The following is a 25,972-nucleotide window of genomic DNA, read 5'->3' on the forward strand; positions in this document are numbered from 1 at the left end:
TATGTCTCTAGGCCCAATAGAAAATCCTACATTGTTGTTACCACCCAGTTAAACAGGAATTTATGGATCAGTTTGATTTGACTTCGTATAAAAATACGTATCCAGCCATTTGCCACAGTGACAAAGACAGAGGAGCCATCTTAAATACTGTGTAGCCAGCCAACTGAGATGCTCCACATCATCAGTGATAACCCGCCCACTCTGCCTGTCAGTCACATCAGCAGGAAGAGCACAGCGTACAGAGGAGGGCTGTTAAACCATCCATCCTCTATACTCACTTCACTTCTTTTCAGAGAGCTGCTGACAGACAGCAGCAGAGCGACACTCTCACAGTATCACAGGAACATTCACCTGGAGCTGATTTAGAGTTTCTGACCTACATGTTTTTATCTGAGGGAGAGAAGCCATGTGACCCTGGGAGAAAACCACTAATGAGATACACCAGTGATTAACAAGGTGATTAACATGTGTAAAACAAACCATAATGTATGGTTGACACCGTCACTATGACAGTAACAGGAACACCTGACAATATAATGCAGTCCAACACCACAAACTCTGGAATCAAAATAATGATTAAACAGAGTTCAGGTTTCCCGCCAACTTGAAAGGTGCAAGGAGAATAAAAATAGATATACAGTCAACCCATCTATCTATAGGACCAAAACTCATCACATTTGTCAGACCAGCAGGTTTTGGTTTGTGCTTTTCATCACGGTCAACATATTGTTGACAACGAGCCAAAACACCCTTTGCACACACAGACAAACACACGCTCACAGTTACGATAAACAAATGCTGCATGGAAACTTCAGCATTGTTGTGGTCGGGCTTCAAACTAAGGTGTCAGTACAAAGAGGCTGTTCTACCTTTCTCACTCTGTGTTTCAGCCTCAGGACGCTGGGCTTTACTGCTGCTGTCAAAAGGAAAGTTGAACAACACTATATAACTGTTATGTTTATTTTTAATATCACAAGAACTCACAAAGGTGGGTGAAGGGTTCAGGAGGGTTGGACACACACCATGACCCAGTTGCACTTACTCTCAGTTGTTTGGTGCTTGTCATTGGTGGTAGCTGTCAGAGGGAGGAGGTGCTAATCACTCACTGGTCCCACCCTGGTCTTTCTGTCAGGAGCAGGAGTTTGAACTGTGATCTGTAGTTTGCCTGATTATCTGCAGACAGGTTTGACAGCCTTGCTAACGTCACTTGGTGCAGTTATGGACCGGCAGCCTGTTCAGATTAATGTTGAATCAATCAATAAATCTACATTCAAATTGAAACAAAACATAAACTAATGTGCATCTGTGAAATTGTAAGATTGCAGTTGTTGACACCTTTGTTTGCATATTTAAAACCACAGGACTGATAGATATTTGTACTGTGAATGAGCACATTAACAAGGTGAAAAGTTAGCCTGCTGAAGCCTCTTGTATCTCTCCTCTCACTACACATCCTGTTGAAGCCCATCGTCAGGTCTGTTCTGAGTAAACAGCCTTGATGGTTGGTCAAAGGGAGGAGAAACGGCCCACCACAGCCTGTGTCTGTCAGTGTAGCTGTTGCATGTGGCTTTGCTTGACATGCAGAGGGTCTTTACAAAGTGCTGTGAGACCAGAGAGATGGAGGGGTATCTCCTTAATTTTTATTCTACAGTGTGCTTTTTCATCAACAAAGGAAGACTAACTGTGTCCACAAAATCAAATTCTCTGTATGTGTCTTTTTTAGCCATGCTTCTGATTACAATTGTGGGAAGTTGTGATGGACAGATACACAGCCATTCACAATCAAACCACAAAACCAAACATAAGTTTATCTGTGAGTTCTTCACATGACTTGGTTTTCTGTGTGGTTTTGGCCACATTTCCTCTCACCTTTCTCTTGCAACTGTCCCTCATACCTGAACGCTACCACCTACACTGTAGCTACGGATATTTCATAAGTCCTCTTTATCTCTTTGTAGTGTTGATTCGGACGCCAAATTGGGTTATGAAAACAAAACAACACAACCTCCAGGTCCAGGATGAGTTAAGCCCTCCAAGAAATGATGGTGGTTTTGGTAAGAGTGAAATATGTGTGTGAAACTGTCAACTTCATCATGAGAACAAAACATCAGGCCTAGCTGTTGATGGTCAGTAAATATTGGAGCTTCACTGTGTAAGAGTGTTGCTCAAAGAGAAGTTCCCATTAAACAGATACAACATGTTACCAGAGAACTACACACAGTGTGCCTGTCAAATCCCTGGGAAGTTCTCATGGTTAGAAACTTGATAAACACCTCTTTGTACGGTTATTTAAATGTTTGAGGAATTTCAATAATTGTGTCAATTTTTAAATCTTATATTAAACCTTGAATTAAATCAGGGTTAAGACACAAAATATGTCACATTGTTTCACTTGCAGGCAAAATGAAAACAGTATACAGTCCCCATTAGATGTTTATCTTATTTCATTTCATTTCATTATTTTGGCATTAGTTAAACCATTTGGATTTAAAAAAATCAAAGTAAACTCAACGTGGTCAGTGTTTGCTTTTTTCCAGAAGCAAATATAAAATGCTTTCACTGTTAAGTCTTCATAGGAAATTGTGAAAATCATTGGATTTAAAGTGTGGTAAAAGATCAACATGAGCAAGAAAAATCAAGCAATATGAAATTACTGTCATTTTAGTCTCATCAGTTATTGCCTTAAAAGTATTTTATTTATTTCTACTGTCTTAAAAACATTGAAAAAGAAAAACATAGGGTGCCCGGTTGCTGAGTGGGTAGAACAGGCATCCCATATACAAAGGCACTGTCCTCACCGCAGCAGCTGTGGGTTAGATTCCAGCCTGCAACCCTTTGTTGCATGTCGACCCACCTCTCTCTCCATTTCACACATAGACTATCCTATCTAATATAGGCAAAAAGCCAACAAAAAAAGACCAATCGCCAATCTCATCTTTTCATACTCAATGAATCCTGCAATGAGTGCAAATAGTTATTTAAAAAGCAACAAATCTCAAGTAAACATTTAAAAATGAGACAAAAAATATGCCATTTTGAAAGAAAAGCAAAAACAAAACTTTTGAAAAACCTGAAAATGGTTCACCTCAAAATTCAAACTCCCTCCTCCTTCAAGGTAAATCTTTCAAACTGCATGTCTGAGCGGTAGCACTAATCCTCTTCATACTTTAATTAAAAGACATGTAAAAAGAATATCACTCAAAGCAACTAACATAATTGTATTTTGCATCATGATAATCTATAAAGCCTTAATATAATAAGAGCATAAAAAGTCACACAATGGTTGCAAACAGACAGAACATGATGTCAGAAAGACACGTTAAACATATTTGAAGGTTATCCAATTACAAAATTGTTACCATTATCAGCTGTGAAATCAAAGCGAATTAAATGTTTACAACAGTGTAACAAACAAAAATGATGTTAATTTTTAATCAGCAAATCCAGCAGATGTTAATTTCTCACTAAGGTCCTGACATCAGCGTAGGTCGTCTCTCCCTCTGCTGCTTTTACATTCCTTCTGTCTGCTCGGCCAGTTTTCCTCTTGGTGAAGGTCGGTGCAGAATAAGCCAATGAGTCCTCGTCTCTCTGAGGAAATAAATAGAAAAGTATAATGAAACAACAGATTTTAATCGCTGTACATGTCGGGTAAAAATATGCCAATAACTTTTCCAGCTACATGTTTTCTTTATATACTTTACCTGCTGACTTGCAGCATTTGTTTGCAGAGTGACGGCAGCTTTATCATGAAATAAAAACAAAGATTTAAGATAAACGATGCTGTTTGGTAATTTACACAAATCTTTATTCTAAATCCTGTGAAGTTAGATTTTGGACTGATGTATGAGAAGCTTTAATTACCATTGCAATGATCACAAGTTTTCTTCTTGATGGTATAAATCAGGAAGGCAATAACAGTCAGACTTAAAGCCAAAGCAGCAAATAACAGAAACAGAAGTATGTTGGCCTTCTGCAGATCCCACATGTTGAGCTCTGAAATAACATCAGGAGCAAATAATGAAAGTTAACAGCTTTATTGACGAGGTATTACAATATAATGGAAACTAAACTTTTGTAATACATTATTTTAATCACTTCTGCTGGATTCAAAATTAATGATTATTAAAGATTAATTTGAAAATGCACTTACCTTCAACGTCCACCTTTGCTCCATTTCCAAATAATATCTCTCCACATGTGGCCACAGCACAGTAATAAGTCGCGGCATCAGAGGAGCTGACGTCCTTAGAGAAGCTGTAGATACATTTCTGTGAAGATCCAGCTTCAGGACTCCTCTCACATCCATCACTACTGTTTCCTTGGGTATAAATGACACTGGGATGAGATTCATCTGATGCGGCTCTGAACCAATAAACTCTGTGTTCTTCTGGACATGTTTTCTTCTCAGAGTCAGAGAGGACTGAACACTGCAGAGTCACTGAGTCTCCTGGACGGACTGGATCAGATGCAAAGTCTTGAGTGACGGCAGTGATATCAGGTTCTGGGAATGAAAAATGTAAAGATAAAATGATATGTTTTACTCACTTTAATAAAATTAAAAGTAATGAAAATTTTAAATTAATATGCTTAAAACCTTTTCTATACAATATGGAGACATAATTTGAATCATAATGAGTTATGAAAACACACATACATGTAGAAAAATCATATTATGTAAACTGATTTTAAACATGTTAGATTAAAGCATGGCTATTTTTTGTCAAGTAATTTAAAATGTCGATTTACCTTTAACTCTCAGAAGTGCTGATTTGGAAAGTGTCATGTTCAGCCTTTTTACTTTTAAACAGTAGTAAAGTCCAGTATCACTCAGCTTTGTCTCATGAATATGCAGAATAAATGATCCAGGCTCTTGTTTTGCTGTAATGTGAGGAGTCTTGTTAACATCTTCATAATCAAAGGCATATGTTCCTCCCAAGAATTCAGGCAATTTTCCAGAAACAAGCCTGATCCAAAACAAGGTTACCCTGGACTCAGATGTCTGGCGAGTACAATTCAAAGTCACATCATCTCCAACTTCAACAGTTGTCGTTTCAAAGACGTGATCGTCTGTGCATCCTAAACATAAAATTAAATGGAGCAGTGATTAACAACAGAGAAAGAAAAATGTACACACTGTACTAAATTACTGTAAGAACATAATATTTTAAATGTATATCTGGAGTAAATCTGACTTCTGTGAATATACTTACGTCCCACTCTGAGCATCAGCAGCAAATAAAATATGATCACCATTTTCATGTTAATCCACTTGTAGCTGCAGCTAAATTAGAGCGTATTAGAAGATGACTCGCCTTAATGTAATCATGGAAAGTGGGAGGGAACATTTCAGAGCAATCTGATTGGCCTCTCGTTATGTTGGTATCTCACTGTATCACCACAGTGGAAATAAAATCAACCATCTTTCCAACCTGAAACAACACAACAGCACACTTTTGTTTCATGTTTCAGGGTGGGTTTCTATAACTGACACTGAGAGTAAACACAAGGTAAAGCTGGGGGGGCACTTTTCTGGAGAGGGCAATAAAAAAAAAGGTTTCATACTGTAACCCATTGTTTTACCATACACTGACCTATTTGATATTGTTTCATTGTAACGCTCTCTCTTTCTGTTTCTCAGACCACAGGTGAGACAAGAATTAGCTACCACACCTCCTCCTCGCTCCCTGCAGCTGTGGACTGCTTCGCCAGGGGTAGAGGGGACAGTGGCTCCAGGAACAGAGCTGCGGTCGTCAGCCACAGCAGCTCTAATTCAGCGTTCACAGCAGGCTGGTGGCCGACAGCAGCACCAGATCTAACCTCTGTAACAGCAGCAACAGACTCTGGAAGTCGGGTCCGTCCAGTCCCTCGGCACAGGCTGAGTTTGAGTTGCTGTGGTCCGGCTCACAGGATGTAGACTGCTGGTATAAGCCTGCCATTGACCCCCGAGCTCAGATGGAATTGTCTTCCGCTTCTCCTTCCTGCATGGTACGGTTTTCAAAATCGCCGCAGTTATGTGAAACTAGACTCACATAGTCAGAACTATCTCCACACATCATTTTAGTGCTGTGCGTGAAACTACAATAACTACCTCCAAGCTACAGTAGCAATGAGCCCGGTCTCACTTCAAAGTTGTTGAAATCTGGCAGTTGGGCAGTGACTTGTGGTGTCACAAACCAACGAAAAAAGCCGTCCTTTAACATCGGCATGATATGCTGCCAATGCCGTTATAGTTTAATGGCGTCCAGCAGTATCATGGGGAAATGCGCCAGGACAAGAACGAAAGTTAAGGCTTCAAAAGTCCGACAGGGGCAGGTGGGAGGGGAGGGGTGGTGGATGGGTCCAACAAACACCAACTTTCACCCAAGAAAACAGTGTTCATGTCCCTTAAGGTTATAAAGGTTATAAAGCCAAATCCTGTTCTTTTTTTTCTAAACCCAACCATGTGCGCTTCTTTGCGGTGTAGTACTGATGTACTGTGTTTATTTTGAAAGAGACAATGCATGTAACAGGAAGAACTTGACACGGTGTCCCAGAGCGTCAACAACCAATGTACTCAGGGTACTTTACACGTCATATGTGGACGTGGAAAATCCATGACCAAACGTCAATATGTGACGAAGTTGGAGTGAGAATGTGTTGTAGCAACCTACACTCTGAAACATCTTCAGATGTTTTATGTTGCATTTTCTTTTGCAGGGATTTATCCATGTTAATGCCAAGGCTCGCCTTCCTATGTGCAAACGTTCCGCCAAAACAAGTTTTCTCCAGACACCATTTTGCGAGAGCTCTGTCTTTACATCATTGCAGTTTTAGTTGTCTTGGTCCAGACCTTTGAATCTGCCCACTTCATTGAGTTAACTGGTTTGTCTGGCATCGTGACATGAAACAGAGGTTTCTCGGTTAAAATCAATAGATCCACCAACCATTGTAGAGGTATTAACAATCAGCCAATCAGCACCATGGGTGGGACTAATGCCATTGTCAAGCTGTTGTAACGCTGTGTGCCTGAAACTATGAGGAGTAATAACAAGAAAGGTGACCACTATAGTCAAGACAGACGCTGCTATCGAGGCTGTTCTAAATCAACGCCTTTTTAATATTTCGCCTGCCATCTTTGTTTTTACGTTGCTTCGCTCCACTCTTAAAATTCAAGTGAAATCAGTATGTTGGCATGGCAACACATCAGTTGAGTATTGAGTAATGTTTGATTCAGGCGGATACACTGGTCAAGTGACAATTCTGTCTGATATCAGTCAAATCTTGTAGTGACAGTCAAATGATTCAACAAACATAAGATTCAGAGTTAACTTTTATCTCAATGGCCAAATATTCATGTTTAAAAAGGGCACTGACACCACTGGCCTTTAAATATATCACATGTAATTTATCTGTAAATATACAGAACTATGTCTCTAGGCCCAATAAAACATCCTACATTGTTGTTACCACCCAGTTAAACACGAATTTATGGATCAGTTTAATTTGTTTGCGTATACAAAGATGTATCCAGCCATTTGCCACAGTGACAAAGACAGAGGAGCCATCTTAAATACTGAGCAAGCCATCCAACTGAGATGCTCCACATCATCAGTGATGACCCGCCCACTCTGCCTGTCAGTCACATCAGCAGGAAGAGCACAGCGTACAGAGGAGGGCTGTTAAACCATCCATCCTCTATACTCACTTCACTTCTTTTCAGAGAGCTGCTGACAGACAGCAGCAGAGCGACACTCTCACAGTATCACAGGAACATTCACCTGGAGCTGATTTAGAGTTTCTGACCTACATGTTTTTATCTGAGGGAGAGAAGCCATGTGACCCTGGGAGAAAACCACTAATGAGATACACCAGTGATTAACAAGGTGATTAACATGTGTAAAACAAACCATAATGTATGGTTGACACCGTCACTATGACAGTAACAGGAACACCTGACAATATAATGCAGTCCAACACCACAAACTCTGGAATCAAAGTAATGATTAAACAGAGTTCAGTTCATCACATTTGTTCGACCAGCAGGTTGTAGTTTGTGCTTTTCATCACGGTCAACATATTGTTGACAACGAGCCAAAACACCCTTTGCACACACAGACAAACACACGCTCACAGTTACGATAAACAAATGCTGCATGGAAACTTCAGCATCGTTGTGGTCGGGCTTCAAACTAAGGTGTCAGTACAAAGAGGCTGTTCTACCTTTCTCACTCTGTGTTTCAGCCTCAGGACGCTGGGCTTTACTGCTGCTGTCAAAAGGAAAGTTGAACAACACTATATAACTGTTATGTTTATTTTTAATATCACAAGAACTCACAAAGGTGGGTGAAGGGTTCAGGAGGGTTGGACACACATCCCGACCCAGTCGGATCACTGGTCCCACCCTGGTCTTTCTGTCAGGAGCAGGAGTTTGAACTGTGATCTGTAGTTTGCCTGATTATCTGCAGACAGGTTTGACAGCCTTGCTAACGTCACTTGGTGCAGTTATGGACCGGCAGCCTGTTCAGATTAATGTTGAATCAATCAATAAATCTACATTCAAATTGAAACAAAACATAAACTAATGTGCATCTGTGAAATTGTAAGATTGCAGTTGTTGACACCTTTGTTTGCATATTTAAAACCACAGGACTGATAGATATTTGTACTGTGAATGAGCACATTAACAAGGTGAAAAGTTAGCCTGCTGAAGCCTCTTGTATCTCTCCTCTCACTACACATCCTGTTGAAGCCCATCGTCAGGTCTGTTCTGAGTAAACAGCCTTGATGGTTGGTCAAAGGGAGGAGAAACGGCCCACCACAGCCTGTGTCTGTCAGTGTAGCTGTTGCATGTGGCTTTGCTTGACATGCAGAAGGTCTTTACAAAGTGCTGTGAGACCAGAGAGATGGAGGGGTATCTCCTTAATTTTTATTCTACAGTGTGCTTTTTTATCAACAAAGGAAGACTAACTGTGTCCACAAAATCAAATGCTCTGTATGTGTTTTTTTAGCCATGCTTCTGATTACAATTGTGAGAAGTTGTGATGGACAGATACACAGCCATTCACAATCAAACCACAAAACTAAACATAAGTTTATCTGTGAGTTCTTCACATTTCTTGGTTTTCTGTGTGGTTTTGGCCACATTTCCTCTCACCTTTCTCTTGCAACTGTTCTTCAAACCTGAATGCTAACACCTACACTGTAGCTACGAATATTTCATAAGTCCTCTCTATCTCTTTTTAGTGTTGATTCGGACAGGCCGGGACTGGCCCACGGGAGAACCGGGGAGTTCCCCGGTGGCCTGGCCCGCAAGTGGTCTGCTCTGGCCTGCCTGTCTTTTTTTTTTTTTTTTTTAAGGCACGCTCTGCAGTGCAGGCTGCGCAGCGCAGGTGGCCATGCCGGCTGGCAGAGAGCCCGCCCGCTGTCAGAAGTGATAGGTGCTTGTCAGCATTTGTCACAACGATTGGTCAAAAAGGTTTTTTTTTTTGTAGATTCAAGACGTGATTAGTTTGTTTCGCTTTCCGCCCGCGCCCGCCTCCAAATCAGCGCGCCTGTAAACTGAAAGCAGATTGGTTGTGGAGAGTCAGGTGGAGCAGAGAGCAGAGGGTGTGTACGTGTGCCTGTGTGTGCAGACTGTGCAGTAGGAGCTCTGCAGCTCAGCAGTGCCGTTACAATGGACCGCAAAAAGAGGAAAGGTGGAGCTGAACGGGAGAGAGATTTAAAAAAAAAAGGGCCATTGAGGAGGAGGCGCCCAAATGTCATAAACTTACAGATATGTTCAGAGCCCCCCCATCAGCAGTGTGACGTCGTCAAATGATGATGCTGCAACAAGTAAGTTAACATAGAAAAGTAACTGGTTGTTCTCAACGTGAGGATGGGGACCAACCCGAGGCCAGATAAATGATTGATGATAAGCTATAAGAGCCAAATTAACCCGTAAGGGTCCATTTGGTTCCATTTTGTAGAGAGCAGCGCAGGCTGAAACAGTTTGGGGACCCCTCTTAAGGATAGGCTCTTATCTGTCTAAGTTAAAAAGTTTATAATATCTATCTAATGTTACTGAAATAAGATCAGATAAGTTGAAGTTGCTGCTGACTTATATTTATGGGTGTTGCCATATTGATTATGATAAGCTGACATCAAAATGATTTGCTGACAAAATAATACAATCATGTTGTTTAGTTCAGCATGATACCCATTCATATAGGAGTCCTGGTTTATTGAGGGACACATTTGGTGAGGGTAGAGAAGAGAAAAGCACTGGACTGGAGGACTATAAGTAGGGTTGCTGTTACAGTTGTGTTTAATATAATAGAGTTGTTGTGTGACTGTCAGTCTGGAATAATGAGATTTGGTGATTACTTAGCCCATATGTGTGTCCGTGTGCACGTGCACGTGTGTGAGCATGTAATGTGTGGATTGGGTGGCCTGGGTGGATGTATGACTCCCGGCCTGAATTTTTGTCCCAGTCCGGCCCTGGATTTGGACGCCAAATTGGGTTACGCAAACAAAACAACACAACCTCCAGGTCAGGATGAGTTAATCCCTCCAAAAAATGATTGTAGTTTTGGTAAGAGTGAAATGTGTGTGTGAAGCTGGCAACTTCACTATGAGAACAAAACATCAGGCCTAGCTGTTGATGGTCAGTAAATATTGGAGCTTCACTGTGTAAGAGTGTTGCTCGAAGAGAAGTTCCCATTAAACAGATGCAACATGTTGCCAGAGAACTACACACAGTGTGCCTGTCAAATCCCTGGGAAGTTCTCATGGTTAGAAACTTGATAAACGCCTCTTTGTACGGTTATTTAAATGTTTGAGGAATTTCAATAATTGTGTCAGTTTTTAAATCTTATATTAAATCTTGAATTAAATCAGGGTTAAGACACAAAATATGTCACATTGTTTCACTTGCAGGCAAAATTAAAACAGTATACAGTCCCCATTAGATTTTTCTCTTATTTAATTTAATTTCATTATTTTGGCATTAGTTAAACCGTTTGGATTTTTAAAAAAAAACAAATTAAATTCTATTTTCAAAGTGGTCAGTGTTTGCTTTTTTTCAGAAGCAAATATAACATGCTTTCACTGTTAAGTCTTCATAGCAAATTGTGAAAATCATTGGATTTAAAGTGTGGTAAAAGATCAACATGAGCAAGACAAATCAAGCAATATGAAATTACTGCCATTTTAGACTCATCAGTTATTGCCTTAAAAGTATTTTATTTATTTCTACTGTGTTAAAAACATTGAAAAAAAAAACATAGGGTGCCCGGTTGCTTAGTGGGTAGAGCAGGCATCCCATATACAACGGCACTGTCCTCACGGCAACAGCCGTGGGTTAGATTCCAGCCTGCGGCTCTTTGTTGCATGTCGACCCACCTCTCTCTCCATTTCACACATAGACTATCCTATCTAATATAGGCAAAAAGCCAACAAAAAAAGACAGAATAAAATCTTATTTTTTCATACTCAATGAATCCTGCAATGAGTGCAAATAGTTATTTAAATAGAAACAAATCTCAAGTAAACATTTAAAAATGAGACAAGAAATACACCATTTTGAAAGAAAAGCAAAAACAAAACTTTTGAAAAACCTGAAAATGGTTCACCTCAAAATTCAAACTCCCTCCTCCTTCTAGATAAATCTTTCAAACTGCATGTCTGAGTGGTAGCACTAATCCTCTTCATACTTTAATTAAAAAAACATGCAAAAAGAATATCACTCAAAGCAACTAACATAATTGTATTTTGCATCATGATAATCTATAAAGCCTTAATATAATAAGAGCATAAAGAGTCACACAATGGTTGCAAACAGACAGAACATGATGTCAGAACGACACGTTAAACATATTTGAAGGTTATCCAATTACAAAATTGTTACCATTATCAGCTGTGAAATCGAAGCGAAGTAAATGTTTACAACAGTGTAACAAACAAAAATAATGTTAATTTTTAATCAGCAAATCCAGCAGATGTTAATTTTTCACTAAGGTCCTGACATCAGCGTAGGTCGTCTCTCCCTCTGCTGCTTTTACATTCCTTCTGTCTGCTCGGCCAGTTTTCCTCTTGGTGAAGGTCGGTGCAGAATAAGCCAACGAGTCCTCGTCTCTCTGAGGAAATATATAGAAAAGTATAATGAGACGACAGATTTTAATCTCTAGATATGTCGGGGTAAAAATATGGCAATAACTTTTCCAGCTACATCTTTTTCTTTATATACTTTACCTGCTGACTTGCAGCATTTGTTTGCAGAGTGACGGCAGCTGTATCATGAAATTAAACAAAGATTTATGATAAACGATGCTGTTTGGTAATTTACACAAATCATTATTCTAAATCCTGTGAAGTTAGATTTTGGACTGATGTATGAGAAGTTTTAATTACCATTGCAATGATAACAAGTTTTCTTCTTGATGGTATAAATCAGGAAGGCAATAACAGTCAGACTTAAAGCCAAAGCAGGAAATAACAGAAACAGAAGTGTGTTGGCCTTCTGCAGATCCCACATGTTGAGCTCTGAAATAACATCAGGAGCAAATAATTAAAGTTAACAGCTTTATTGACGAGGTATTACAATATAATGGAAACTAAACTTTGGTAATACATTATTTTAATCACTTCTACTGGATTCAAAATTAATGATTATTAAAGACTAATATGGAAATATTCTGCACTTACCTTGAATGTCCACTTTTGCTCCATTTCCAAATAATATCTCTCCACATGTGGCCACAGCACAGTAATAAGTCCCGGCATCAGAGGAGCTGACGTTCTTAGAGAAGCTGTAGATACATTTCTGTGGAGATCCAGCTTCAGGACTCTTCTCACATCCATCACCGTTTCCATGACTGTAAATCAAACTTGGATGAGATTCATCTGATGCGGCTCTGAACCAATAAACTCTGTGTTCTTCTGGACATGTTTTCTTCTCAGAGTCAGAGAGGACTGAACACTGCAGAGTCACTGAGTCTCCTGGACGGACTGGATCAGATGGAAAGTCTTGAGTGACGGCAGTGATATCAGGCCCTGGGAATGAAAAATGTAAAGATAAAATGACGTTTTACTCACTTTAATAAAATCAAAAGTAATGAAATTTCAAATTTATATGCTTAAAACCTTTTCTACACATTATGGAGACATAATTTGACTTATGAGTTATGGAAACACATATACATGTAGAAAAATCTAATTATGTAAACTGATTTTAAACATGTTGGATTAAAGCATGGTTATTTTTTGTCAAGTAATTTAAAATGTCTATTTACCTTTAACTCTCAGAAGTGCTGATTTGGAAAATGTCATGTCCAGTAGATTTACTTTTAAACAGTAGTAAAGTCCAGTATCACTCAGTTTTGTCTCATGAATATGCAGAATAAATGATCCAGGCTCTTGTTTTGCTGTAATGTGAGGAGTCTTGTTAACACCTTCATAATCAAAGGCATATGTTCCTCCCAAGAATTCAGGTGTTTTTCCAGAAACAAGCCTGATCCAAAACAAGGTTTCCCTCAAGTCAGATGTCTGGCGAGTACAATTTAAAGTCACATCATCTCCAACTTCAACAGTTGTCGTTTCAAAGACGTGATCGTCTGTGCATCCTGAACATAAAATTAAATGGAGCAGTGATTAACAACAGAGAAAGAAAAATGTACACACTGTACTAAATTACTGTAAGAACATAATATTTTAAATGTATATCTGGAGTAAATCTGACTTCTGTAAATATACTTACGTCCCACTCTGAGCATCAGCAGCAAATAAAATATGATCACCATTTTCATGTTAATCCACTTGTAGCTGCAGCTAAATTAGAGCGTATTAGAAGATGACTCACCTTAATGTAATCATGGAAAGTGGGAGGGAACATTTCAGAGCAATCTGATTGGCCTCTCGTTATGTTGGTATCTCACTGTATCACCACAGTGGAAATAAAATCAACCATCTTTCCAACCTGAAACAACACAACAGCACACTTTTGTTTCATGTTTCAGGGTGGGTTTCTATAACTGACACTGAGAGTAAACACAAGGTAAAGCTGGGGGGGCACTTTTCTGGAGAGGGCAATAAAAAAAAGGTTTCATACTGTAACCCATTGTTTTACCATACACTGATGTTTTAATATTATTTCATTGTAATGCTCTCTCTTTCTGTTTCTCAGACCACAGATGAGACAAGAATTAGCTACCACACCTCCTCCTCGCTCCCTGCAGCTGTGGACTGCTTCGCCAGGGGTAGAGGGGGCAGTGGCTCCAGGAACAGACCTGCGGTCGTCAGCCACAGCAGCTCTAAGTCATAGGTCACAGCAGGCTGGTGGCTGACGGCAGCACTAGATCTAACCTCTGTAACAGCAGCAACAGAGTCTGGAAGTCGGAGCCATCCGGTCCCCCGTCACAAGCTGAGTTTGAGTTGCTGCAGTCGGGCTCACAGGATGTAGACTGCTGGTATACGCCTGCCATTGACCCCCGAGCTCAGATGGAATTCTCTTGCGCTTTTCCTTCCTGCATGGTACGGTATTCAAAATCGCCGCAATTACATGAAACTAGACTCGCATAGTCAGAACTATCTCCGCACATAGTTTTAACTCCTCCCAGGGGAGGAAGTTATTTTCCCAGTATTCACCGGCTCATTATACATTATCCCGCTTATTACACGGCTAATTATCAGTTAAATAAATAATGTTGTCTGCCTCCGCGAAGTGCATTAAAACCGACCGGATTCGACAACTTTTGGTGAAAGTTTTGGACTCACCCAGGCTTAGTGGACTGAACCGAGGCATAAAACTCGCGTAAAATGTCATTAAGCATGACTGCCGAGTGTGTATTCAAATCCGTGTTCTTTTGTTTTTGGCAGAGAAAGTCCATCAGTATAGTAGTAGTAGTACAGTACAGTATAGTACAGTAGCCCATTTTGTTGTTTTTTTGTATTTATCTCATCTTTCTCCTCCTCTATCACTTGAAGCTCTTCAGGTGTCAGTTCCTTGTGCCGTTGTTCGCTTGATTTTTTTCTTTCCTTCTCCATTTCTTTTTCTTCCATTCCTCAAAATCCTTGTAGCTACTCTCCAAATAAGTTAAACGAAATGTGAAAGTCAGCCATTTCTGTTTGTTTTTTACCTTGGAAGTTGTTTGACAGCTGCAGTGTTGCAGGGCAGCGTCCCTAGCAACGCTGGGCTACATATTACTGTGTAATGACCGTTGCTACTAGCAACGGTCATTACACAGTAATATCAGACCGCTGAATGCCGCGACTGACCAATCAGAATACAGACGCGTGTAATAAACTACAATAACTACCTCCAAGCTACAGTAGCAACGAGCCCGGTCTCACTTCGAAGTCGTCAAAATCTGCCGGTTGAGCAGTGACTTGCGGTGTCAGAAACCAACGGAAAAAGCCGTCCTCGAACATCAGGATGATATGCTGCCGATGTTGTTATAGTTTAATGGCGTCCAGCAGCATCAGGGGGAAATGCGGCAGGACAAGGACGAAAGTTAAGGCTGCAAAAGTCTGACTGGGGCAGGTGGGAGGGGAGGGGTGGTGGATGGATCCAACAAACACCAGCTTTCACTCAAGAAAACAGTGTTCATGTCCCTTAAGGTTATAAAGTCAAATCCTGTTCTTTTTTTCTAAACCCAACCATGTGCGCTTGTTGTTGAAGGAAAAAGACAAAGTTAATTCACAGTGTTGTGCCGACATAGTGCTTTTATTTTGAAAGAGAATGCATGTAAATTTTAAATTTCCTGTGAAAACAGAAGTGTATTTTGAAAGAAGACAATGCATGCAACAGGAAGAACTTGACACAGTGTCCCAGAACGTCAACAACCAACACACCCAGGGTACCTTGCACGTCATATGTGTACATGCAAAGTCCTTGACCAAACATCAATATGTGACGAGGTCAGAGTGAGAATGTGTTGTAGCAACCTATGAAACATCTTCAGTCTTTTATGTGGCATTTTCTTTTGCAGGGATGTAGCCATGTTAATGCTAAGGCTCGCCTTCCCATGTGCAAACATTCCGCTAAAACAAGTTTTCTCCAGACACCATTTTGCAAGAGCTCTGTCTTTACATCATCGCAGTTTTAGTTGTCTTGGTCCAGACCTTTGAATCTGCCCACTTCATTGAGTCGACTGGTTTGTCTGGCATCGTGACATGAAACAGAGGTTTCTCGGTTAAAATCAATAGATCCACCAACCATTGTAGAGGTATTAACGATCAGCCAATCAGCACCATGGGCGGGACTAATGCCATTGTCAAGCTGCTGTAACGCTGTGTGCCTAAAGCTATGAGGAGTAATACAAGAAAGGTGACCACTATAGTCAAGACAGACGCTGCTATCGAGGCTGTTCTAAATCAACGCCTTTTTAATATTTCGCCCGATATCTTTGTTTTTACGTTGCTTCGCTCCACTCTTAAAAATCAAGTGAAATCAGTATGTTGGCATGGCGACACATCAGTTGAGTATTGAGTAATGTTTGATTCAGGCAGATACACTGGTCAAGTGACAATTCTGTCTGATATCAGTCAAATCTTGTAGTGACAGTCAAATGATTCAACAAACATAAGATTCAGAGTTAACTTTTATCTCAATGGCCAAATATTCATGTTTAAAAAGGGCACTGACACCACTGGCCTTTAAATATATCACATGTAATTTATCTGTAAATATATAGAACTATGTCTCTAGGCCCAATAGAAAGTCCTACATTGTTGTTACCACCCAGTTAAACAGGAATTTATGGATCAGTTTAATTTGAGTTCATATAAAAAGACGTATCCAGCCATTTGCCACAGTGACAAAGACAGAGGAGCCATCTTAAATACTGTATGAGTCAGCCAATTCAAACACTCCACATCATCAGTGATGACCCGCCCACTCTGCCTGTCAGTCACATCAGCAGGAAGAGCACAGCGTACAGAGGAGGGCTGTTAAACCATCCATCCTCTATACTCACTTCACTTCTTTTCAGAGAGCTGCTGACAGACAGCAGCAGAGTGACACTCTCACAGTATCACAGGAACATTCACCTGGAGCTGATTTAGAGTTTCTGACCTACATGTTTTTATCTGAGGGAGAGAAGCCATGTGACCCTGGGAGAAAACCACTAATAACATACACCAGTGATTAACAAGGTGATTAACATGTGTAAAACAATCCTGTGTTAACAAACTGTATGGTTGACAGCATCTCTATAACATTAACAGGAACACTTGAGAATATTCTGCAGTCCAGTACAAAGACGTTTGGAGAAAGACAAAAGAAAGACAGGAAGCCCATCTATATATAGGGCCAACACTGATGAAACATTTGTCAGAACAGCAGGTTGTGGTCTGTGGTTTTCATCAGGGTCAACATATTGTTGACAACGAGCCAAAACACACTCTGTACTTTCACACACAAACACAAACACACATTTATAGTCACCACTGACAGATAAACGATGCATGGAAACTTGGAAACTGGTCGGGCTCTAATGTGTGTAATTGACAAGCAAGAGTGAAAACATTGAATTTCTCCTCAGGGGGATTAATAAAGTAAATAAACTTAAACTTAAACTTCAAACTAAGGTGTCAGTACAAAGAGGCTGTTCTACCTTTCTCACTCTGTGTTTCAGCCTCAGGACGCTGGGCTTTACTGCTGCTGTCAAAGGGAAAGTGGAATAGCATTCATAAAACAAAAACTTAGAGGAGGAGGTAAAGGGTTCAGGAGGGTTGGACACAGGATCGAGAAGATTTTTTTTCTTTTATGAACCAGCTCTATTTTGATGCTTTTTATGCACTCTGGCATCTTTTTTACCCCTGAAAGATGTTTTAACATTTTATTTACAGATTAATAATTATTATTATTAATTTATTAATTATGAATTGTGATGTTAAAAATGTTAATTATATTTTATTCCACCCAGCAGTATTCAAAGCATTTGAAATGAACTCCACCTTCACCAGCTGCAACATTGAAGTGATTACCGGTGTGTTCTGTCTCTTGTACAAAGTCACACAAAATGTGCTGCTCGAAAGACAAAGAGGACCCAAAACTTGTGTTTGTGATTAATGATGTTGTATTTGTTTTAAGGGATTTAATGCACAAACTTAATGACATGTTAGTAGTTACAGGGCTTTTTAAAGTTAAAAATATATATACAGCCTATTTAGATCTGGGCTATTTATAAAACATTCAGGGCTGAAGCCTCAGACTCCCAGGCCTAACACTGTCTCTGGTTGGACACACACACACACACACACACACACACACACACACACTTTCTTTTTTGTTAAACCTCTCAGTGGTTTGGTGCTTTTCCTTGGTGGTAGCTGTCAGAAGGAGGAGGTGTTAATCACTCACTGGTCCCACCCTGGTGTTTTTGTCAAGAGTAGAGTTTGAACTGTGATCTTTAGTTTGCCTGATTATTGACTATGAGGTTTACTCACTAAAGTCTGTTCCAGTGTACATCACTTGGTTCAGTGATGGACTTACAGCCTGTCCACATTAATGATGAAGGAATCAAACATTAACATTTAAAATTAAATCAAAAACAAGCTTATGCTCATCTTCAGATGCTTTTGGTTGCATTTTAAAAACACAAAACAAAGGGACATGATTTGTTCTTTAAATGAGCACAATAACAAGTAAAAGTAAATCAATCGTTTCAGTCTGTGAAACTAAAGTTAGCCTGCTGAAGCCTCTTGTATCTCTCCTCTCACTACACATCCTGTTGAAGCCCATCGTCAGGTCTGTTCTGAGTAAACAGCCTTGATGGTTGGTCAAAGGGAGGAGAAACGGCCCACCACAGCCTGTGTCTGTCAGTGTAGCTGTTGCATGTGGTTTTGCTTGACATGCAGAGGGTCTTTACAAAGTGCTGTGAGACCAGAGAGATGGAGGGGTTCATTCATTTCAGTAGTTATGCCCTGACATATTTAGTGTATCAGAATATTAGTTTATCTCATTGACATGTTGTTTTTCTGACATAGCAAGATTGATTGTGTCTAGAGAATAACATATCAGGATGTATATGTGTTAGCTATGCCTCAACAAATTTTCCAGTTGTGGTGAACAGATACACAGCAGTTCACGATTGAAACCACTGACACACACACACACATACGTTTCGGCCTCTTTCCCAGTTTAGAAGTGAAAGGTTTGACAGCATTTTGGGTGCAGGAGTCTCATCTACACAGCATGGGAACCCATTTGCAGAAAGAGCAAGCATAAAAGATAATGAGATGGATGATGTGACAGAATCGGTTCAAAGAAAAAAGGAGGTTAACACTGTTTAACACTGCTGTGGTGCTGTGTAGTGTTTGTGCTGTGTAGAGTGCAGTTACAACTGACTGTGCATCATATATGGAGGATAAATCAGTAAGTCCATGTAAAATACAGACTTCTCTTATCCTGTGTGCGCCGTATAAAACACAGACGTGGGGGGAGGGGTTCTCTGTGAATAGGACTGAGGGCAATTAAGTTTCAGATGTGTTTAGAAAGCAAAACGACATGTAAAATACAAACTGTACAAACTTGTCTGGGACAAAAAGAGAGAGCCCTCTTTCTCTCACACATATGTTTACCTGTGAGTTTTCACATCTCTGTGGTTTTGGCCACATTTCCTCTCACCTTTACCCTGCAACTGTCAATCAAACCTGCAGGCTACATCCTACGCTGTAACCAATATTATATCAAACATTCTTTGGATGTTCAAATTTAAACAAATAAGAAACATTTCACTCTAACTCCAGGATGACTTTTCCTTACTGTAGCTTAGCACAGCCACAAGAAGCAAAGGAAAGTACAGCCTCATGCCGTGTAGTGTAAGATTTAATTTTTAATCAGGTAAAGGTGTTAAACTGCATAAGTTGATTAAGAGTAAAAGTTCATATAACAATGTTATATGTATAAGTTCCTATAAAACTGTTTGTTATGCATCTATATGTGATAAAATGCTGTTATACAAGTCTATGTATTCATAACACAAGGTTATGTATTCACATTGAAAAGCACACATATACCACACCATGTACTGTCTGATGATAACACACATACACTCTAATGTTTGTACTGCATGACACACACTCTAAAGTTCACATTATATGAAAGCACAGGGGACAGTATAAAGAAAGTCCCCAGGTTTCATATGTTTTTAAAAAATAAAGTGAAACCAGGCTCGAATTTAATGGTGAGAGAATTTGGGGATTTCCAGGCCCGGAGATTACACCATTAGGTCATGTTTGGACAAGGGCCCAAGGGGCCTGCCACCAATAGATTTGGACCAGATGGAAAAGGGCTAAAAAGAAAAAGACCTGCCACCAATAGATTCGAACACAGGTAGGATGGACTAAAGGAAAAGGGTGGAGATTCTCTCGAATCTTCACCAGCATAAAAGGGAGAGCGCAAAAAGTGAAACTTCAGTCTTGCTCCGGAGCCTGACTCAATGAGTTGTATGTGTTAAAGCTTGTGAACACATTAAACTCGATTGCACCAGATTCTATTTGACTCCAGTGTTTCTCTAAGTGTCAGCCAATTGAACCTAAGATACTAAAACAACTCAGAGGAAGATCTGCAAGAGAAGTAGAAGACGAGGTCGGGTGCCATCTGGCCCACTTCCAGGCACCGATTTTTGCTTCTACAGCTGCTAATGAAGCCACAGATTTGCTTTTCTATTTCTATTTAAGGCAGGCTGTGGAATTAACTTGTAAAAATTCAGTTATGTTTAAGGAAACACACTGTGTCTTTCCTGGAGGAGTAACTCTCTTATAAAACATATGAAGCCATTTTTTATAAATACCTTTGAACCTTCATTGTTTATAGCTGTGTTTTCTAGCTAAGAGACGTCTTTCTCCTGCATTGCTACATTTCTCTGCATGTAACCTTCACCAACTGTTGACCAATAGAATGGCATGAATGTGGCAGAAAATGTGTATTGTGTCATCATGTGCATGTGAACGTACGACCTTGTGCGTGTGCTGCTAAAACATGACAGTGGTCACAACGTTTAAGTAAAGTGTGTCAAATAGACAGATGTTGCTGTTGAAAGACTTCCAGTGCTTGTTCTCACAGTACGTACACACAAAACACACCCACATGCACAATGCTGGTTATTATGGAAACAATAAATTCAGTCATGTGGTGAGAATAAAGACACTGCTTTGAAACCTTAACAACAACAACGTGTAGACGTCCCATCGAATGAAAACAGATCACATGTTTGCTAACTGTAAGGAGGGGGAAGATCATTTTCCACAGTTCAGCCAATCACAGCGATGTCTACTTTGTAAACCTTGATCACCTCTTGACTAAATCTTCATTTGGGTGGGAAGACATCAGCAGTGCAAGACCAAGGTGCTGTATCACAAATGTCAGCAAAGAGGATGAAGCAACATACTTCTGTCACTATGGAGTGGCGTATTCATGGAGTTTCAGCGAAGGCATCTTCTTGGCTGTGAATGGTAAATATCTTTTACTTTCAGTGTTTGTGCCAAGTTTTTATGTCCTACAAACAGTTTAGATCATCAAGTACTTCTGATATTTCTTTTCCTGACTCATGCAGATAGTAATCAGCAGAAACGTTTTCATGTGAAACAAAGTCCGGAGACTGAGTCAGTCCAGCTGGGCAACAGAGTGAATCTTGGGTGTTCACTTCTTTCCACGAACAAAACCAACAAAGATGAGTGTCCAGGTGAAGTGTACTGGCTCAGATCTGGATCAGGAGAATCTCATCCAAACATCATTTACACTCACAGTGACAAACAAGAGGAGAGAAGTTGTTTCTACAGTCTGTCCAAAACTATACAGACCTCCTCTGATACTGGGACTTACTACTGTGCTGTGGTCACATGTGGAGAGATCCTGTTTGGTGAAGGAACTAAAGTGGAAACAAGTACGTGTTTACAGTTGTATTTAAGTCAAATATGCATCATGTAAGAATTAATTTAGCCTGGTTAAATTATGTTAATGTATAATGTTTGTCACATATAATGATTATGAGTCTGTTAGTTTCTTTTCTTACTGTATCACATTACATTTACAGAGCAGATACTTGACTGAATGATTGATTGACTAAATAGTAAATTGAACATTGACTTACCAGTTGTGCCTGCTGACAAATGCCACTGTGCCACTGACTCCCAAAAGTCACTGATTAAATAATGCTTAATGCTTTGATTCAGGATCAGAACTTGAACCAGTAGTCCTTGCTCTTGGAGTCCTGTTGGCCTGCTGTGTGACTGTGATTGTCGTCCTTATCTTCTATGGAAATCGAAGGAAAGTTTGCGAACACTGCAAAGGTAGGGCCACCACTTTTTACTTTCAGGTCAGTGAAAACTTTTTGAGGAGCAGCCAGGTGTTATAGTGGGCCGAAACAATCCTGATACGTCATCTGTCTGTTGGGGTTTATGTAAAGGGACATGATAAGTGCTGCCAGACACTGCGAGTATGCAGTATTCTTCAGTGTTGCTTTATCTTGCGTGGGCTACAGGTAGCCCTCTGCAGATGTCAGAACACTCGCAATTTGTTCACTACTTAATCAAACAAGTTATCAGATAACTAGACTTACAGCATCACAGTTGTATGCCCCTAAAAACCAGTCAAGTTGCAGTTACAGTTTACATCCATGTCTGTGGAAACATGAATGCCTCACACACATCTTCCCCATGGCGGCAAAGACGATACAATCAGCACAGTTTCAAGGTGGACACCCAAGATTAGTGTCACCAATTCAGTATCTGACCAAATGTTTCCCCTTCTGTTGCTGAGTTATGACGTTGAAAGATGACCATGTTTTTCCAGAACATCATGATGTCACAGTGAAATTGACCTTTGACCACTAAAATCTAATCAGTTTATTGCTGAGTCCAAGTAAACATTTGTGCCAAATCCGAGAAATTCTCTCGAAGTTGTTGGGACGTATCGTGTTCAAGAATAATACAGACAAGGTCACAATGGCCTTGACCTTTGACCACTAAAATCCAATCAGTTCATCATTGAGTCCAAATGGACGTTTGTGCAAAATTTCCTCAGGGCGTTCATGAGAATGGGATGGACGGGCGTACTGACCACCTGAGAACATAATGCCTCCAGCCACGGCTGACAGCGGTGCGGAGGCATAAAAAGAACACTGCTTCATTAGCAGGAAACTAGCGGTGCTCTGAAGGCTAACTCGTTAGTAATCCGTGCTCCTACCCTGCCAGCCTGCACTGATATTAGAGGAGCGTTAACAAGTGCAGCAACTCCTCTGATGGACTTAAGTTTTATTTTGGGCATCATATGCCATCAAACGGGGAAATGTGACATGGAAATATGTCAAAATGCCAAACTGTCATGCACAAAGCAGTGATAACAATGTAATGTCAGCTAGCTAGCTACAAGTGATTTCTTTTGTCATGCTTGTTATAAAGAAAAGGGCCATAATTCATTGAAACAACATTAAATTATGATACTGTGATGGCTATCATTTTTTTAGGTCTTCATTAACAAACACTGAAGCTGTATTAAGCGCAGTACATGAGTGAATGTGTTTAATTGGAAAGACTTAAACTGAAAATGTGATTTAAGACAAAAATCTCACTGAATGATTTGGGGTTTTTTTTCTTCTTTGTTTAACACAGCTTCCCATCATCTTGGACATGACAGATTAACTGTGGATCAGTCTAATCATCTGGTAAATATGTGACAGTGTGTTGTCCTGTGTGGGCATGTGATGTTTTGCTGCTCTTATCTTACTATATAATGACAAAAACACCCACACTGTGGGTGTGTCTGTTCCACGTTTTTCTCCTCACTGACTTGATCAGTCCATGTGAAATTTGGCACAGTGGTAGAGGGTCATGGGAGGATGCGAATGAAGCAATATTACATCAATTGGCCAAAGGGGGGCGCTATAGCAACCGATTGAAATTGCAAACTTTGAATGGGCATATCTCATGCCCCGTATGTCATAGAGACATGAAACTTTGCACAGAGATGCCTCTCCTCATGACGAACAAATCTGCAACCCAAGAACCCATAACCTCCAGTTACATAGATTTTCTGCCATTTTCAATTTTTTGAAAAACACTTAAAATCAATCTCTTTCTAGGAAGTTTGACCGATCTGTATGAAACTCTGTGAACATAATCTAGGGACCAATATCTAAAGTTCCCTCTTGGCAAAAGTTGGAAAACTTACTAAAACTGAGCTTCTATAAGGCAATGAATATTGAGGAGGGCGTGGCTCATCACATAAAGGTTTATAACATTTCAAGGGTTTCACCGATCGCCACGCAACTTTGTAGGCATATGACCACACATAATCTGAGGGAACTCCTCCATTATTGACCCCATCAAACAAAATGGGGGCGCTAGAGAGCTAATTTCTTATCTAGGCTGAACCGCCACATCGATTTTTACTAAACTTGGTAGATATGTAGAACAGGACACCTCAAGGTGACTGGAGAATTTTAACTCTAATTGGCAACTGGGTGGCGCTATAACAACAGAAAAATGATCCTATGACCTGTATCCCAAACACACACCATGTGAAACTGTACGTGGGCAACTGTGCACTCAATGGCTATGGACTAGTCAGTTTCATTTAGCAGATCCTTTGTACAAGAGACATTTAATATAATGAACATACAACAAATGTATAATAAAGTGTTCAGTTACTACATGATAAATATGGATAAAGTTAAGACATACATGTAACAGTGTTGACTGTGATATTATATTAATGAAAAAGTATGTTAACCTCACTTTGTTTATATGTTACAGCTCTAATCTCTGAAATATTTGTCATTAACACACAAATATATTATTACATTTTATGCAGGATGGTGAAGAAGAGGCCGTAAACTATGCGGAAAGTGAAAGAGGAAAGAGGAAGATCGAAAACACACCAGAGTGTGTGTACTCTTTTGTAAAAGCAGATTACCACAACCAGCAACACCCCTCTCTGTAGACAAATCCGATGGCTGCTTTGTGTGTTCTGTGCTGCAATTACTGCAGTGGCAAATTGTAGTGACTCAGTGTCTGCTGCTGCCTGCTAACAGCCACCATGTTAGCTGGTGACTTTCAGCAGAATGTGTCTGTGGTTGCACGAAGTAACTTGTGTAAATGGTTGGCATAGATAATGAACACAGATGAGTACGTACTGAAAACTGATTAAAGTAAGATTCTAATTATGAGTACACCTACACGTTGTCAACAGCTGCTACTATGAGCAACCACGACGTATTTGGATGAGACACCATTTAGCACGGTCACTTCTTACATCGAAACATCGGACACCATTGTACAGATCTGTTTGTGATGTCCATAGAATGATGATACTTTTGTGGTTGTTGCGCAACTTAGAGTGACTAATGATGTTTTTCACACTAACGTCACAGTTAGCTGACTGCATTAATTTATTATGTGGGACCACTGCAGCTCCGAGACAGTGTCTTAGCCCATTTATGTTAGCTCAGTAAGCAGAGTTTTCCCCAAGGTTTTCCACTTGTGTTGGAGCAGCTGAGAGCTGCACATGTTCTTCCCAAAGTCCTACATCAATTTGAAAAGTAATGTTAGGTTGAAAATTGTTCCCTTATTCGGACAGCTTGCATTCAAAGGCACTTGTATTGTAGGGAAATGCCACCACAGTAATGCCAACTTGTTAACTTCCCCACATTTATGTATAGAAAGAGCAGGGCCTGTGCAAAGGTCCCCAAGTCCAAAATGTGTTGCCACAGTTCACATATGTGCCTGTATTTTAGTAAGAGACCATCATTACATGTCTGTCGACTTCTGTTTGCTTCTGTTTTTTTGTTGATACAAGAATATGGCATAAGATATTTATATCGTCTTCTCATATGGAGTGAGTGCATCTTTATTCATCACAAATACAACAGTATACCTGTAAAGTTGTTAAGGTTAGAAACTTGATAAATTCTGTTTGTGTCTTTTGGATTGATTTCAGTGATTCTTGATGACCAACACAGATTGATGTTCGAAAGTGTATTTTATTTATTGACACAGTTTAACAGAGTTACAAATC

The 25,972-nt window shown here is 40.0% G+C and overlaps 3 protein-coding genes across 3 annotated transcripts; 1 reads left to right on the top strand and 2 right to left on the bottom strand.

Moving 5' to 3' along the window:
• Positions 1-2,688: 2,688 nt before the first annotated feature.
• On the bottom strand, positions 2,689-5,271 carry LOC117260855 (uncharacterized). The gene is made up of 6 exons (XM_078169468.1): positions 5,211-5,271; positions 4,747-5,076; positions 4,151-4,501; positions 3,862-3,993; positions 3,702-3,739; positions 2,689-3,588 (listed from the first exon to the last, which is right to left on the bottom strand). The coding sequence occupies exons 1-6, from the start codon at positions 5,257-5,259 to the stop codon at positions 3,454-3,456; spliced, it is 1,035 nt and encodes a 344-aa protein (XP_078025594.1). The 5' UTR covers positions 5,260-5,271; the 3' UTR covers positions 2,689-3,453.
• Positions 5,272-11,250: 5,979 nt separating this feature from the next.
• LOC117260856 (uncharacterized) lies at positions 11,251-13,770 on the bottom strand. Its single transcript, XM_078169469.1, has 6 exons — positions 13,712-13,770; positions 13,248-13,577; positions 12,661-13,008; positions 12,367-12,498; positions 12,208-12,245; positions 11,251-12,092 (listed from the first exon to the last, which is right to left on the bottom strand). Exons 1-6 carry the CDS (start codon positions 13,758-13,760, stop codon positions 11,958-11,960), a joined length of 1,032 nt encoding a protein of 343 aa, XP_078025595.1. The 5' UTR covers positions 13,761-13,770; the 3' UTR covers positions 11,251-11,957.
• Positions 13,771-13,825: 55 nt separating this feature from the next.
• On the top strand, positions 13,826-25,655 carry LOC144463864 (uncharacterized). Its single transcript, XM_078169643.1, has 8 exons — positions 13,826-13,832; positions 13,971-14,008; positions 14,138-14,210; positions 21,283-21,411; positions 21,513-21,842; positions 22,138-22,248; positions 23,569-23,621; positions 24,770-25,655. Exons 1-8 carry the CDS (start codon positions 13,826-13,828, stop codon positions 24,896-24,898), a joined length of 870 nt encoding a protein of 289 aa, XP_078025769.1. The 3' UTR covers positions 24,899-25,655.
• The last annotated feature ends 317 nt before the right edge of the window (positions 25,656-25,972 follow it).

This window comes from Epinephelus lanceolatus, chromosome 7 (genome assembly GCF_041903045.1).
Source record: "Epinephelus lanceolatus isolate andai-2023 chromosome 7, ASM4190304v1, whole genome shotgun sequence".
Lineage (NCBI taxonomy): Eukaryota > Metazoa > Chordata > Actinopteri > Perciformes > Serranidae > Epinephelus > Epinephelus lanceolatus.